Raw genomic sequence first — 16,048 nt, 5'->3', positions numbered from 1 at the left:
TTGGTACACAGTCTCACCAGCTACGGCAATCCAGAGGGTTTGTAGTGCTCAGCTGTATTAATCTTCCTCATCTGAGTGGCCCTGTTAATCTTTGTGCAGACAGTGCTCATTTAAATTATTTTTGTATAAATCAGGGCATAAAATCTGCCTGATCGTCTGATTCCACTAGGCCTGTCTCCCACCACATATGACTGGAGTCTATGACCGGAGTCAGATACGTTTGCCAGTACTGGAATTTGACTCTATCAACAAATAAACAATGACAAAAAGTAATTGGAAGATTTGTCCTGAAATATGATTGCTTCTGGATTTGCTTTTTTGCTTTTCAAATCCTCTTTTTTTTTTTTTTTCCTGTTGGCAGAGTGCTACAAAACAAAGGTGGTTTGGAATTTTTAACCAAATATATTTTAATCTAAAGTCACAGGTTTTTTCAAAACTGAAACTATATGCAAGGAATTTTCTTTTGTTTTGAGAATGGATTTTGAGAAGGTCTCTGATGTTCCATTTTGCCAGGAGATTTCTTGGTGGTTTGATTTGCTTTGGTGCCTTAGAATTATTCTGTCATTTTCTCAACTTCATTCTTTAATGCCATTCAGATTTTGGGCCTTAAGGGTTTGAGGGTATCTTTCCTTCTCCTGTAAGCAATGCACTTTTCTTTAAAACCTGTTTGTTTATGCTTTTTTTCCATTTGCTATCCATGTGTAGTATCAATTTGCTATCCACACGTAGTATGAATCTTGTGAAATTTTAATGTTCCAGTAAATAAGGTTTACAGGATCAGCTCAGTTACAACTAAACTCACTGGGAGTCCTTTCTTTGACTTGAGGAGGTTTTCTACTCTTGTAGTAGGAAGAGTAAGAAGCTATTGCAAGTGTGATAGATGTTTTTATGACAATGTTCCCAGATAACAGTATCAGAACATCTTTAAAAACTGAGCTATAGATGAGCAAAACACATTTTATACCAGTCCTTTTCACTGCTTACCAAGTGCATTAACACCACATATCGTTTCTCAAAAACACAATACTTATCTGTTAGTTTATATATGGGTGCAATGATTTAATCCCTTAATGTGACAATCTTGATAATAATAATGGCATCACTTGCAGTAGTAGTAGAGTAAAAATAATGGCCACCTTTAGAATAGTTTTATTGAAAATCAATAGTACTTTGTAACTTGGTTGTTTTTTATAGTCTTAGGAAGTTTAGCAACTTGATGCTACACAAGATATATTTTTAGCTATTGCCTTCTGCCAAAAATAGAGTGATTCTCAAAAAAGAGACTAACAATTCACCTCAACAGGCATTTGGTAGATGTAACTCTGTACTGTACTTAGCATGGAAAAAATCATAATTATCATATTGCCCTATAGAACATGGAAACATGGAATAAACAGAATTTAAGAGTCTTGAGCAGTGAAATGACCACAGACATGTGTGGGAAAAACACACAATTCCTTCAGGTCACTTCTTTCTACATCAGAGTGAGATATGATATTTACTGAGACAACAAGGCAGAATTTCTTTCAAATTGGAATACGATGCCATGTGTTTATTATTTAGATTAATGAAAATTTGGAATCGGTATTACAATGTCGAAAAACTTGCCAGTGATGAGGTAGACACATGCCTGACCACATGAACTACAAACATAAAATTGCCACTGAAGTCAGCAGTAGGTGTTTGCATCCCAGTTCTTCATGATTTTTGTCACTCATTTCCCAAACCCTGGCCCAAAGAAATTACTGAGCAAACAGCTTGCAAATGGCAAGCTGCAAATGGCAATATGGATTGTGCCAGAGAAGCAAATGGGAGAAAATTACCTATGTAAATGTTTGAAGAGTTGGAAAATCAGAAAGACAAATTTTGTGTGTAAGGGTCATATTTTGATGCCATTAGAATGAAATTAAATCAAACAGCCCCTTCCCCCAGTTTTCTCTCTTACATAAAAGAAGCAAAAATCCTAATGTGCTAAATGAAATCTCCTTAGTCTGTGGTGGTTACTGAGCTTAGTGTTGGTCACAATGCACAATTAGAGCAGAGCGCCAGCAGCCACTTGTATTGACTGTGCAGCTTACGTGCAAGAAAAGCTCTGTCTGGAGATAACATGGATTTTTCTGGGTTTAGTTTGGTTTTGACTTCTTTGTAATTTTAACAGAATTTGCATGTGTTGAATTAAATTTGAGGTTTCTCCAACCCCTTCTCCCTGAATGTAGTCCCGCACACCCCATCCCTAAACCTACTTCACGATTCAGCCACTTAACTGACCAATAGTTTTCTTAGAGGAATTATTTTTGAACGCTTGGATTAAGTTAAGTCTTTTATAACTAAGATGCTATATTACTTGAGTAACATTAAGTAATCCTGAGTAAAATGACCCAGATCAAGATGGTTTTTAATGCTGTTGGGAGGAATACTCTCTCAATAAAGACAGGCAACATAAATTAGCTACGCTCTGGATAGGATCATATTTGGGCTGCTTACTACTTTCCTCTTTGGTGCAATTCCCACTCTGACTGACTCTGCAAATACTATTATGTAAAGAGCAAAAGGCTTATTACCCAAGTAGAAATGCACACATGTTCCCTCACATATTAGTCTATGTTTGGATGTCTCCTGGCAGGATGTTTGAATGAGAAGGGGACGCTTTCAGTTGTTCTGGTTTCAGTAAATTTCTGCATCAGTGTGGCCAAGATTCACACATTGACCCAGAAAGTCAAAAGAAGACACAGAAACCAGGCACATCAGCTGCAGAAAAATAATGTGTTGTTGTTTGGTTTTTTCCCATCTGTTCTGTTGGCTACTTAAGAGCTGGTAATTCTAGAAGTATGTCTGGATCTAATTCTACAGATGCCTCGAACTATTAGTGCACTGTAATTTTTTTATTACTCTGCAGTGACTAGTAACAAATGCAAAATTTTGCAGTTTTGAGGATAAAGGAAGAAAATAAAACATTGATCATCACCTGAAATAGCACAGCTTGATAATGTCTAAAAATCTCTTTAATATTAATAAAAAATGAGGGGTTTAATATATCAAAACCAATTAATATTTCTGGCCTGTTTAGTTGTTGAACCACTAATCTTGTATATTTGAGTGTATATGAACAAATGGGACTTTACTTGAGCTCAGAGTAGGGATCTGACAGAACATTAGGAAGCTGAGATATGTGTGTCTTTTTTAGTTACTTTTTTCCAGTTAGACTGTTGTGTCTAATGTCTCAACAATTTCTTCTTGTAGAAAACAAGTATAGTTGAACAAGCATCCCTGGACTGTTTTTATCTTCTTGATATTTGAACTCTAAATGGAGAACTCCAGTGTTGAAAAATTTATATCTTGTTTATTATCTGATTGATGTTGATGGTCAAATTCAAATAGGTCACTTTGAAAATACTGTTTTACAGATTGAAAGACATGATAACTGTGCATATGACTACTTGGAAATTCGAGATGGAGCGAATGAGAACAGTCCTTTAATTGGTCACTTTTGTGGCTATGACAAGCCAGAAGACATTAGATCTACCTCTAATACCTTGTGGATGAAGTTTGTTTCTGACGGAACTGTTAACAAAGCAGGGTTTGCAGCTAACTTTTTTAAAGGTAAATGTTAAAGCATATTTTGGGAGCTGTGAACTGCTTATCACTTGGTTTTATACTAGAAAAATTGTGGCAGGATATTAAAAATTTATCTCAACCTATTTTTACTAGTATCAGTTCTGTAGTGTCTCCAGCATATTTTTTACCTGGGCATACAATTTTATCGAATAAAGCAGCAGAGTTATTTGAATCTCAGTGTAAAATAAGTCTGAAGAGCAACTTCCTACTCTCTTTAGGCTCAAATAACCAGCTTAGTTTTGAAACACCTTTGAAAAGTATCTAATCCTGTAAAAAATAGCTTTTTTGACATTGTGTTATTAATTATATAGTTAAATAGTATAGTCATAAATGGGTCTTTTCTGTTACAGTGGTTTTTTTGGTCTAAATTTTGTGTTTTTTCTAGTCTGTTTGCTGCATTAGGCTGCTTTATCAATGAATTACTTCCTGTGAGCAAGGAAGAAAAAAAAAACACAACAAACCAAAACAACTGAGAAATAGTGACTAATGGCCTCAGTTTTCCCCCAGTTTTGGGGTCTTTGTGTGCGTGTCATACAACTGCAGCGACAACTGCAGCATTTGGAGTGTGGGGAGTGTGTAATTCCTATCCTGTGCCGCCTGTGGCACAGTGAAAGCCACAAACAGTGGTGTGGCCATGGTGACACCCAAAATACAGGTCACGCCAACAGGAGAACTTCTTTGATTTTTTTGACAAGCCACAGACTGGGGCTTTTTTCACCCTGACTCTTAGTTTTCTCTATAGACAATTATAACCTTGAAGGCTGTAAACAAGAGAGTGAGAGCTGTGTTTTAGTTGCAAGAAATTACTTGTCCTGGTGTAAGGAAACAGTATTTCAACATCTAAAGAATATTTTAACAATGAATCTCATGGGTATACTTCAGAGCTAGTAGAGATAATACATTATTCCTTTCCCTCCCCCATCCCTGATGCATCTTGTTCCCTTTAATATCAGTAGAATGAAAACCTGGGATTTGGGGATTCTGTTAATCTGTTTTTGAGTATGAATTCAGGATAATGCACAAATTGATTCTGTGGGAGATAAAGTGCCCTTCAAGTGACCCTGCTGTGGATTTTCAATCTTTCTTTCAATACTTTATACAACCTTTAGATTACAGCTGCCTGAATTATTATATGCTGCCTACAAAGTGCTTATAAATTAGTTCTGCAGCTGTCGGTAGGCATTGTTGTAGAAAAACCTACCCAAACCCCACAAAGGACAAATTTTTATTTTCGCCATTGCAGGTCTCCTTAGCATTTGAAAATCCTCTAGTCAGCAACCACAGTGTGCTATGTAGTGCTACCTTATAATGGCACGCATACAGCTTTCTGGGTTAATATTGATCCAGCAATTGCAGCCGAGGAAGGTAATTATTTAACATGTTTTTTGCATTCTTCCCTGTCTTGGCAGAGGAAGATGAATGTGCCAAACCTGACAATGGTGGCTGTGAGCAGCGCTGTGTAAATACTCTGGGCAGTTACCAGTGCGCCTGTGATCCTGGCTATGAACTTGGTCCTGACAAAAAGAGTTGTGAAGGTACCGTGCGTTGCTGTGTCATGGGCTCTTAAAGCTCACAGGAGTGCCATTGCTTGAATGAAATGCTGCATTTTTCATATGCTCTCTTCTAGCAGTGTGAGATTGGTGGAACTCAACCTGGAAAACCAGTGCTCCCTTTTAAGTAGCGGTGCCAGGGCAATGTCTGTCCCTAGCAGTCATGTTCATCCCATCTCTGTCACTAATTTAGCTTTACGAGTTCTGATTGAGAAAGATGCAAAGCAGGAATTCATACCTTCCCAAAACACTTATTATACTATTCATACTCATTAAAAATCTCCCACCATGTATAAGGAGACAATTATCAGCAGAGCAGTGTGTGCTGGTGTCTCAGAGTATTTATTGACTCCTCTGACCACCTCTGACTGGGAAGCTGGCAGGTTTGAAGAGTGGGATACTTTACTCTAGATCAAAGCTCTCAGAAATCCTCCCCACTCCCAGTCAGATTGTGGACTTTTCTTGATGGAAACAGATTCTACTTTTCAGGGTGAGCAAAGCTTGTTCAAATAACCATTAGGAGAAATGAAAACCTGATAAGTGCAAGTCTGTGTAAACATAGGATTGGATTGAGATAAGCTTTTCCTTTCTATACGTATTTCATATCAAAGGAAAGGCGCAAAAGCTCTTGATCATTACACACCAATTGTTGTTTGATTTTTATTCATGAACACCATTCAGAGATAGCACAAATTGTTCTTATCTCAGTTCATCTGTTAGACTAGTAAATGGATTTTGAAAATTGGAGTGCTTGGGGTTATGGTTTTCTGATGCAACTCACTGGTCTCTTTTTTTTCTTTCTCTGTTTCCTGGGTTTTATTCATGTTTTGTCACAATTTAGGGTAGTTTTGCTTAGTTTATTTGCAGTTTTTGTTCTTTTGCTTTTGATTGAGTGGTCTTGGCTTTGTCTATTTGTTTGTTGTGTGTGTTTATGCAAGGTGGTGATAGTCCTAAACTACAGGCACGATAGATTGTGGCTCTCATCAAGCTGATTGTTTTTCCAGTTGTACCCCCCCCCATTTAATAGTGAGCACACTGGAAAAACATTTTATTTAGATGTCTGCATGTTAGGCAGTATGTGGGAAGTAAGGTTAATCTAACAGGGGCCATGAAGACAGAGATTTGATCTCTGGGCCTTTGATCATCAGCCCAAATTTATGTAAAGAATTTGGTTAGTCTGCCTGCTCACCTGGGTCAGAATATTAGGCAAGATTACCAGTCTTTCAGAAAACTCTTCCCTCTGCCTCCAAAAAATAAAGACGGAACATATCCTCAGTACCCAAACAGAACAGCAACTCTGGCAAAAGGAGAAATCACTCAAAGTAGTGCAGTGCAGCACGGAGCTATCCCTAGAAGTGTCTATGCATTGTGTATATAACAAAAGTGTACATGACCTAGCACTTGCTGTGTGTAGATACTACTTGGGAGTGCTGGATTAAAATCACTGTATAGTCACAGTGAGCATTATGTTATAGTTTAGGCAGTCAAGAGATGACCTAGCTGCATTAATTGACTTGTGATGCCACAGTAGAAGCCTCTAACTCAGAAACTGCCCAATGCTTCACAGCAGTGTTGACATGCACAGAAAATTGCTTCACAGTCATCTAATCCAAATCTCCCCTGCGGGCAGCATACTAGAAAGCTTTAAGATCTTCTTTTCAGTACTTCCACATTTCCCATCATTGCCTCAGGGACCAATGGAGTGATGCTGAAAAGCAGAAATTTAAATCTAGCAGCAGTTGTCCAGATTCAGACTTGATCATTTGGGGGTACACCTTTTGTCATCTGATTGCAGCTTCTAAACCCATGCCTGGTATGTTTTTACAAACTGAGGTGTGACTGACGGTCTTGGCCTCCCTGCCTCAGTCAGATTACCTTGACATGTATAACAAGAAGTCTTTGCATGGAAAGTCACATACCAGGAGGAAGACTGGTATATGTCTGGGTTGGCCAAATGAGCCACAGAAACTGGAGAGTTCTCCCAGGTGTGTTAGGTGAAGTAGACGTATTGTGTGAGACAATCAGCTACGCAAGAATAGCCAGGTTTTAAAGCGTTCAGCGTTAGCACAGAGCAGTTGGAAGAAGGTGGAGCTTCCTCCACCAGCTCTTTAGAAGGAGATTTATGGATGATTTCCAGTGCTGTCACAGTGCTGTAATGGTATCAAGGCAGCAGAGTGTGATCGAGAAGCCCTGCAAATCCCATTACTATTCTTTTTTTTTCTTTCCTTTTTTTTTTTTAAAGAAATAAAAAAATCCACAGATGGAAAAGATTAATGTGTTTATCCTCTATCTGAACTGCATTCACAAATGTAGTAGAGTATTCTGCTGCATGGAAGTGACTATTCGGCATATATTTGGAAATAATAGGTATTTTTTCTGTCACTCGAGCATCCGTACTTCAGCAAAATAATTGTGGCTGAGAGGTACGTGGCTGCTATCTCAAAGAATTGACCCCATCTAGTAGGTTCTGGGAGGCATATAAAGCTATATGAACTGAGACAGGTAGGGTTGATTCTGGATCAATAATCAAGGAGAGAATCTGGGGAAATGGGAAGCGCATCTTAAGTAGTCCATCTGCCAGAAGAGGGGTGGTCAAGGTCCTGGGGAGGGCGGTGAGGTCAGAGGACTTGCATGGGAAAGGCTGTGAGAGAATAACCAGAGTCTCTGGAGGGAAGGGAAAAAGAATGAGCATGATAACGCCTTTTGTAGGCCTGAAACTTATCTCTGTCCGCAAACCTGCAAGCTGTTCAAGATAGGGGCTGTCTCTTTCTATTTGTTTGCACCAAGCATGATAAAACAAGATTCTGATTAGTCTGTCTGGGCATTATTACAACAGTATAAGTAAGGGGAGGACTGATTCTTCTCAGTGTGCTTCTGTTTACATTAAAACACGGTTTCAGTCAATAAATGATGCTCTCCCTTTTAATTTTACAGCTGCTTGCGGAGGACTCCTGACAAAGTTAAATGGGACTATAACCACACCAGGGTGGCCCAAAGAGTATCCTCCAAACAAAAACTGTGTGTGGCAGGTGGTTGCCCCGACACAATACCGAATTTCAATGAAGTTTGAGTTTTTTGAGTTAGAAGGGAACGAAGTAAGTAACTGTGAACAAAGAGCTGCACAAGTTGTTATGCACTAAACAGTTTCACAAATGTTCAAAAATAGATATTGTCTTAGAAAACCTCTGTGGACCTTTCATACGTTGACAATAACCACAGATATTCTTGTTTTCATTTTGGGACTGTTTCTGGATTATTTCAAAACAAACATGGAGAGAGTAGCTCTCTTTTACATATCAACTAAATGTACATGTACTACAAGAAATCTGAAAGAAATGTTCTCTGCTGAGTCTCAGCTGACTTTTTTTTATCAACAAAGTAAAACAGAGCAAATGGATGAGGCATTTTGGAAAGAATTCAAGAGAAGAAAATCTGGAGAAACCAAATCGTCTTTACTGACTGTGACTACAGAGAATACACATAAGCTGTGGTTAGTGGTGGAGTGAGGGAGCATTTAAATCTTGTGGGAGGAATGTTTAAAAGGAAGCAGTACCACAAATAAGGCACAAGAGAAGAATAGCAGTGTTAGAGCTGGGCAGCCCCTGGAAGCATGGAGGATCTTGTCCCCAAGTGGGAGAGATGGACAGGGCAGAGCCCTCCATATGGTTAGGGCTGCTCCCTGTAGCTTTAAACAAAGTGATGGGGGTTGCAGTGTGTTTTGGATGTAAATCAGTAAAATGTGGGTTTCAACATCAACTTTTCAGCCTCTGTTTTGCTTCCTATGCACTACTCTGTCATACCATTGAGTTCCCTTGCCATACTCTAATAATGTGTGGTAGCCATCAAGTTTCTCTGAATGTTCTTCACATGGCATTAAGGACCCAAATCTCAGGATATTTCTGACCAAACAAATCTGTAGCAACATACTTGATACGAGAATGGGCCATGTTTTGGACATGAGCTCTGAAGTAGCAAAAACTGGAATCTAATTTGTAACTAAAAAATAGCCTAGTCATGGCTTCTCCAAAATATCTCAAAACTATTTGCAGAGGCAGAAATGTGAGATTTTTGTTATATATTTTAAATAATTTGAGATGAGTTCTAAAGTTTGTGAAATTCCAACTTTTAATGATTTATATGTTACACTTATGTCCTGTTACCATCATTACAAGTACTGCAAAAGGTGTAACAAAGACTTACAAATCCCAAAGAACTAGATTTTAGTTACCATTTGAATATATCGTAAAACAGTTTTCATGCACTTTCATTGTACTTAATCCAGATTTGCAGAGAAGACATCTAGGGTGTAATGAAGCTAAATTAGTTTTCTAAGGTCATAAAAGACACATAACTTAAGCAGATATGAAAATGTTTCTTTCAATGTTTTTTGACATTTAGAACTTCAGTTTGATCATCTCCTGTGCTACTAAAACTCAGCTTTTTACTATTAAATAATAGCACTAGGAATGGAACCTGTGAAAATCAGAAGAAACATGTCCAAAACATTCTAATATATTGTGTGATTGCAGACATAAACTGTTAGATTTAGCAAACACTGTAACTGTTTTTGTGTTAAGAGATCAGTTTAGAATCAAATGTAATGTCTCCTCAAATATTTTTACATATTTTACATTGTATTGTTTTGATTTGCATTTAACCTGTAATTTTTTTAAAATATAGTGTAATATAAATGAAGTTAGACCTATATGAAATTAGATTTTTTTTTTCCTAATGTAAAGCTATGAAACCACCAAAACTAACCACTAATGTATTGCTAAAAGTGCTGGGATTTATTAACATTGTGAGCTATATTTGAAAGTTACATGCATTAGTATGAATTTATCAATATAAATCAGCATGTGGCAGTAACTCAAGTTTTATGAATCACTGTGTTCTCTGTATTGTATAAAAGTAGTTTTAACTGAAATAGTCACTTTCCAACTCTGCAACATGTGAAGATTGTTCTAGTAACAGTGCAAATTTAATCTACATCTAGAATGTACTATATTAAAAACAATTGGAAATGTTGACAATCACTTAGCATTTCGTGGGGAGTGAGAGCAATAAAGGCCAAAACATCTTCTTCTATAGTTCCTTTCTCTTGCCATTTCTTTTTTGACTAGAAATTTTGATTTGCTAAATAAAACTTGGATTTAATGGACAGTCTGAGCACTGTATGTATCCTCCTGGCCACTGTTTTTTCTTAAGCTATTAATTGCAGACAACTGGGACGTTTTTGATTAAATGATTGATAGTTGAGCCTAAGAAGCTTAGAAGTTTTTGGGTGGAAGGCTTTAGGCTGACAAAGGGATTATTCATTGAAAGTATTATCATGAGTAGTAGGTCTTGCATAAGGCTTTTTTTAAATTAAATTATTTTACTTTATTTTTAAGCTGTTAATGAAAATGACATTCATCAGCCTTCCAAAGTATAGCTATGCTACTGTTAAGCAAAGACATATAGTTTTAATAATACAGAGTTATATATTTGCAAATAAATTAATATATATTAGATATATTATGGTAAAAAATTAACCTGTAAATGTCTATGTGAAGATTAATTTTTTTAAAAAATAAATTACAAGATGCAAGCAGTAAGATGTTCTGGATATGTGGTTTATAGCACAAAGATAGGTATCATTTTTAGGGTGAGTATTTCTAGACATTTATGTCACTAGAATTTTTACTTCTTGGATTAAATAGAAATGCTGCTAAGCATCATGAAATTTTGGTAATAAACACAGATTATTATCTATCAAAATATAGTTTTGAATGTAACGAACAGTATAACTGTGCTTTAGTGACTTTGAAATATTCTTGCAGAAAACTTGCAGAAATTTTTGTAAGCCTTTACAATTGTTTTCAGAGTCAGGGAAAAGTGAAAATCCAGTTTTAAGTAGCATATATCCATTGAAGTTCTTACAGATGTAAACAACTTCATGCTTTTCTTTTTGATAGCCAAAAAGATATTTTTCTTTTCTCAGGTTTGCAAATATGATTATGTAGAGATTCGTAGTGGCCTTTCTTCTGATTCTAAACTACATGGTAAATTCTGCGGTACAGAAGTGCCTGAAGTTATCACCTCTCAGTACAACAACATGAGGATTGAGTTCAGGTCGGACAACACTGTGTCAAAAAAGGGCTTCAAGGCACACTTCTTCTCAGGTATAGAAAATTACTCTTGTGTACTTATGAGTGCCTCTGAGCATACACTGACTAGGTGGAGTTAATACTGTATTTGGTATGAAGGTGGGTGGCTTTTTCTGTTGTAGTTGTCCTGGTAGCTTTGAATTTGTTTTATTTCTATAAGCATAAACTACTCTCCTGTCTTAAAATACTGCTCTGACTTGTAATGTCTATAGAAAATATGTGGAATGTGTATATATATATATATTTAAATAAGAGCACGAGAGCAAGAGACTTGCACGCTTTGTGGGATGCAGAGAAAAAAATCCCAAATGTACTAGGTGTTCCTAGATTTTGATAGATTTCTTTTATCCCACATTTTGTTGCTATTTTTTCAAACCCTAGCTGTAATGTGATATGCATTACATACTGAGTACACTTGCATTTTTTTCACTCAGGTCTTTTAATATATTGCATTACTTATGAAATAACCACTTTGTACTACAACATTTGTTTAACATTATGGGTACTTTCTTGCCAAACTTTGCACTTCTTAACGTTTTGCAGAAGAACAGACTTTAAGACCTTGCTCTTGAAAAAAAAGTGTTTCTTTTTAGTTATGAGTGTAATTTCACCAAGGCAGATGAGAGCGATGGAAGTTTATATCATCTGAGGACATGTACTGCTGAGTAAAGATAGACATGAGGGAAGCTGAAGATGTGAGGAAATATTTGCACAACAGTTGTCTTTGCAATTATCCATTGAGACTAGACTATAATAATCTGACTGTGGCAGGATACCACCTGGTGTTAGTAATAGAGTTTTGTTTAGTGTTTTTCTTCTGTGTTTACATGCACACATATGCATAGGTATTTATTTTATCTCATGTAAAACAAAACAGTTAGGTCCACCCACCTCCCCAAACTGGAAGTCATCCAGAAATATTTGAATTCTGCCTCCAGTTTTTTGATGGCAACTAAAAATCTGAGTCTGGAGAATTCTGATTATGTTTAGCATGTAGCAAAAGGTATTGCCAGGCACTATTGTTAGCCCTTTTTTGTTAAAATATTTTATCAAAGCTGGAATGAAATGGTCTTTCATTGTTTAGCTTTAATAACTGATAACTATGACCATGTAATAATAATAAGTGAGGAAAATAATTGTCATGAAAAATAGTTTAGACTTTCAGTGTTTTTTCATTATGACCCCTGTGATGTTTTGCTTAAACAATTGTGAAAGGTCAAAAGAAATGTTTCATCTCATACAAAGAAATTCACAAAAATTTTACCTCCTGTAAGCATATTATTTTCCCTATGAATTACATTTCTCTGGGCATAGTCTTTCAGATCAATCTTTACATATAGTAGCACTTTTAAATTTAAATTTCAAATTAGCAAGAAGCTTTCCAAGTTTACTCAGTATTTGTTGTAAATATGTATATGCACTTAGAGCTTCCTCCAAGAAACATTTATAAAGCACTCATTTCATGTGAGCCTTCGAGTAGGTTCTTGAAAGACGTCAAGCCAATGTTGAGCAAAGACTGGGCTGTAATTCATGGAGTTACGAAGGCTGTAATCTTTCAGAATCATTATTTCTCTTGTATTCTTCAGATTCTGTTCTTCTATGTTATCTAGCTTTCCTCTCACAATATTTTCTCATCAAAACAGAGACTTTGTAATGCTTGAGACAGATCAAAGTTACGAACTTAAAGTATCTAAAAAGAGATTGTCATGTCTGAATAATTCATCAGACAAAACTCTCATGGCTGTCAGAAAACAGCATAACTTTCCTACTCCTGTATTGCTTAATATGAGCATAATATGCTATTCGTCTGTTAATGAAGAACAAACTTGAGATTTCAAGTATTTTGACTTTGCGGAGTTGATAGCTGATCACTGCTCAGCTGATGAAGTGGGGTATTTTTTTGCTATTTCTATACATATTTTCAGAATACAATACTTTTAGAATGGTATCTGTGGAGGAATGCTTGGTGCTAGTGTCTAATACTTGCTGGAAGGCGTTTAACAGTTTTATTAATTAAATCACAATAGAAATACATGCAAACATTTAGTTGTAAAGACATACATCATGAAAAAAATCAGTAATATGTAAAACACTGCATCTTGCAGTCTATTAATATGTAAAACACTGCATTTTGCAGTCTGTTCACCAGCAAAGGGCATATGCAATGTTCAGCAAGAGAGACAGGCGGATAAGTCGGTTGAGTTTGAAGGTTAGAAACTGTAATGTGTTCCTCAAGAGCAGCCAAAGAACTCTTTTTTTTCTCAACCCTTCGTGGTGAATTCTGCAGCTACTGTGGAGAAAGCATGGCTCAGCTCCAGCTTAGATGACAGAAAGCAGTTTTTGAGTGGTTGGAACCCACCGTGGTAAACTGTGAAAGCAAACAGTGACATAGGGCAACAGATGACCTGCATTAGGAAGGTATTTATGTTGATATAAGAGAACATGTAATTACATTTTTGGCTGTAAAATGGTGTTAACAGCCAGACAGGTGCTACTGGAAAGTGAGGAAAACTTTCAACATTCTGTAAAATTTACATTTGATGGGACAGTTCTGAAGGGAGCTCAGTTGAGAGCTGTTGTAGGGGTCTAGGTAATCTATAGACACACTCTTGTATATGTATAATCAGGTTTCTTGGATAAAGAGAAGAAATTAGGGGTACATGCTATATTTTAAAAAATTTATAATAAGACTTTGAAATTGGATATTAGGCTTCTAAGTGAAAAGCTTCCAGTAATTAAGTTTCACTTCTTTCTTCTGCCCTCCTTTTCTCTTCTGCTGTTGTTACAAGGCAGTGACCTATTGCAGTCTGCTGGGCCCACAAGACTAGAGGAGTGTAAAATAACTCAATGCATTTACTCTAGGGAGGTTTAAAAGATAACAATAATATATATTGGGTTTTTTTCTCTGATGTTTCCAAGCAGATAGCCTAATGATTTACTTCTGTCAGTCTTTGTGTAGTGGTATGATTAATACCAGTGATAATATGTTGATAAACTGCTTCCATTTATCGTGAGTTTTAGTTACTTCAGTGTTTTAAATAAACATGATTCTTTGCGTGATCATTTAAAACATACAAGGTGTTTGATGTAACACAGAAATGAAGTTCATTGGGACATTTTTTCTTGAGCAGTTAAAAAGAGAACGGTAGAATGTTTCTAGCCCTGAGCAAAATTGTTCTGGAGCACAAACTCATCTCTGGTGCCCTCCTGGTACATTTTTTTTCCACAGACAAGAAAGCTGCCTGCAAAGAGAAAATTTTTGTTTTTGAATCTTGCAAGGACTTGATACATGTCCCTTCAGGACGAGTACGTATTATTCACAGACTGGTGGCCTCTGAGGGCCTCAGAGGTACGACAATTTGTCCTCTGAATGATTCAATCTAACATTTTGTTGAGAATGGATCTTTGCCTGTTTTGAGTACCAAAATAAGAAAAGAAAGTATCCATTCAAAACTGGGAGACTCACTTCCATCTGTCAGCATAACAAATGGCTTTGTTTTCACATGGCAAAGCATTTGTTCTTATAACTAATACACACTAATTGTTTTTTCATGGATTTTGAAACCGGGCTATCAATCTGACAGAAAGTCTGTTCTGAATTATGAAGTGTGAGGAAGGCTCGTTCAACAGTTGCATCCTTGATTAACCATGTACAAGTAATTATTGTACTTCAAATGTGTTCCAGAGCTTCTCCTTTCTTCCTTCTGGCCATTGTTTAATCTCTGAGGAGGTCCAACATGTGACTGTTTCCTTATACAGTTGTCTCTTAATAAATTATTATTTTACAGTATGTAACCTTATTTAATGCTAATTTACTTAGCAGTATTTTCACAGTTTGGTGGAAGATGAAAATGGACAGGTTTTTTATTTAGAATTCGTGTACTTGCTCTGTACTTTGAAGCCAAACGAATGCATTTTGAGCTCGCCTTCCATTTATATTGTTATTTTGGTAGAAAACTACAAACTAATGCTTAGGAGGGGAAATACTGAAGAGTTTTGTTCATATTATATCTAATTTCTCATTTGCTTGTTATTATTCTTCACATGCAACAAAGAATTAGTGAATGACAGTGCTTGCTTTTGCAAAGATGAAAAATTGTAAATTTTATTTGAAATTAAATAGATTTACTGCCTCAGTTTGGGACTTGCATTGCAAGGTCTATAAACAGTGTATTGTGCAGCTTTTATGCTTCTTTCATCATTAAAATGACACTAGTATAACCCTTTGGATGTATGATTCTGGGAGCTAACTATGTTGCTGACTGTTTCTTAACCTTCAAATCTGTTCGTGTCTGCAGAAAGCCTCCAAAAACTTTCAGTGCAAACAGATTTGAGTTTTACAGGGTAAAATGGAGTGGATACTTGGCTTTGGCTTGGAGAATTTATCTAATAATGTACATTATCATCATGTATTATAAGCAGAAGCTGATTTTTGTGGAAAAACCTGCAAGTCAATGCATAGTTACATACATTTTGGCAGACAAAGCTGACGTGTATGCAATTATAATGCAAACTTTCTTTGTTATGTGTCAGTAAAGTATCAGTAAAGGCAGGGAAAAATGCATGATTAGAACAAAGAAAAGAGACTTAAACTATTAATCGTGGTTTGTAATCTATAGAAATTCTTACTGTGCCTACTAAAGTCTGAAACATCACATGTTACCTTGTTTGGAGATAACACTCGCTGCTGCTTTCCAAGGTACGTGAGGCTGAAGGGGGCAAATGTTCGGCATT

The 16,048-nt window shown here is 36.4% G+C and overlaps 1 protein-coding gene across 1 annotated transcript in view; it reads left to right on the top strand.

The window, feature by feature from the left end:
- The window catches only part of LOC104279799 (tolloid-like protein 1), a gene marked incomplete at both ends in the record, with an annotated part of 35,334 nt that overhangs the window by 12,012 nt on the left and 7,274 nt on the right, over positions 1-16,048 (top strand). The window contains 4 exons of the mRNA XM_009877211.1: positions 3,405-3,600; positions 5,025-5,150; positions 8,100-8,260; positions 11,149-11,329. Coding sequence (XP_009875513.1) covers positions 3,405-3,600; positions 5,025-5,150; positions 8,100-8,260; positions 11,149-11,329 — 664 coding nt within the window. The remainder of the gene's footprint in view (positions 1-3,404; positions 3,601-5,024; positions 5,151-8,099; positions 8,261-11,148; positions 11,330-16,048) is intronic.

The sequence above is a fragment of the Apaloderma vittatum genome, unplaced genomic scaffold (genome assembly GCF_000703405.1).
Source record: "Apaloderma vittatum isolate BGI_N311 unplaced genomic scaffold, ASM70340v1 scaffold13619, whole genome shotgun sequence".
Classification (NCBI taxonomy): Eukaryota; Metazoa; Chordata; class Aves; order Trogoniformes; family Trogonidae; genus Apaloderma; species Apaloderma vittatum.
Note: the sequence above shows the minus strand (reverse complement) of the source record. Positions and strands in the feature narration are given on the sequence as shown.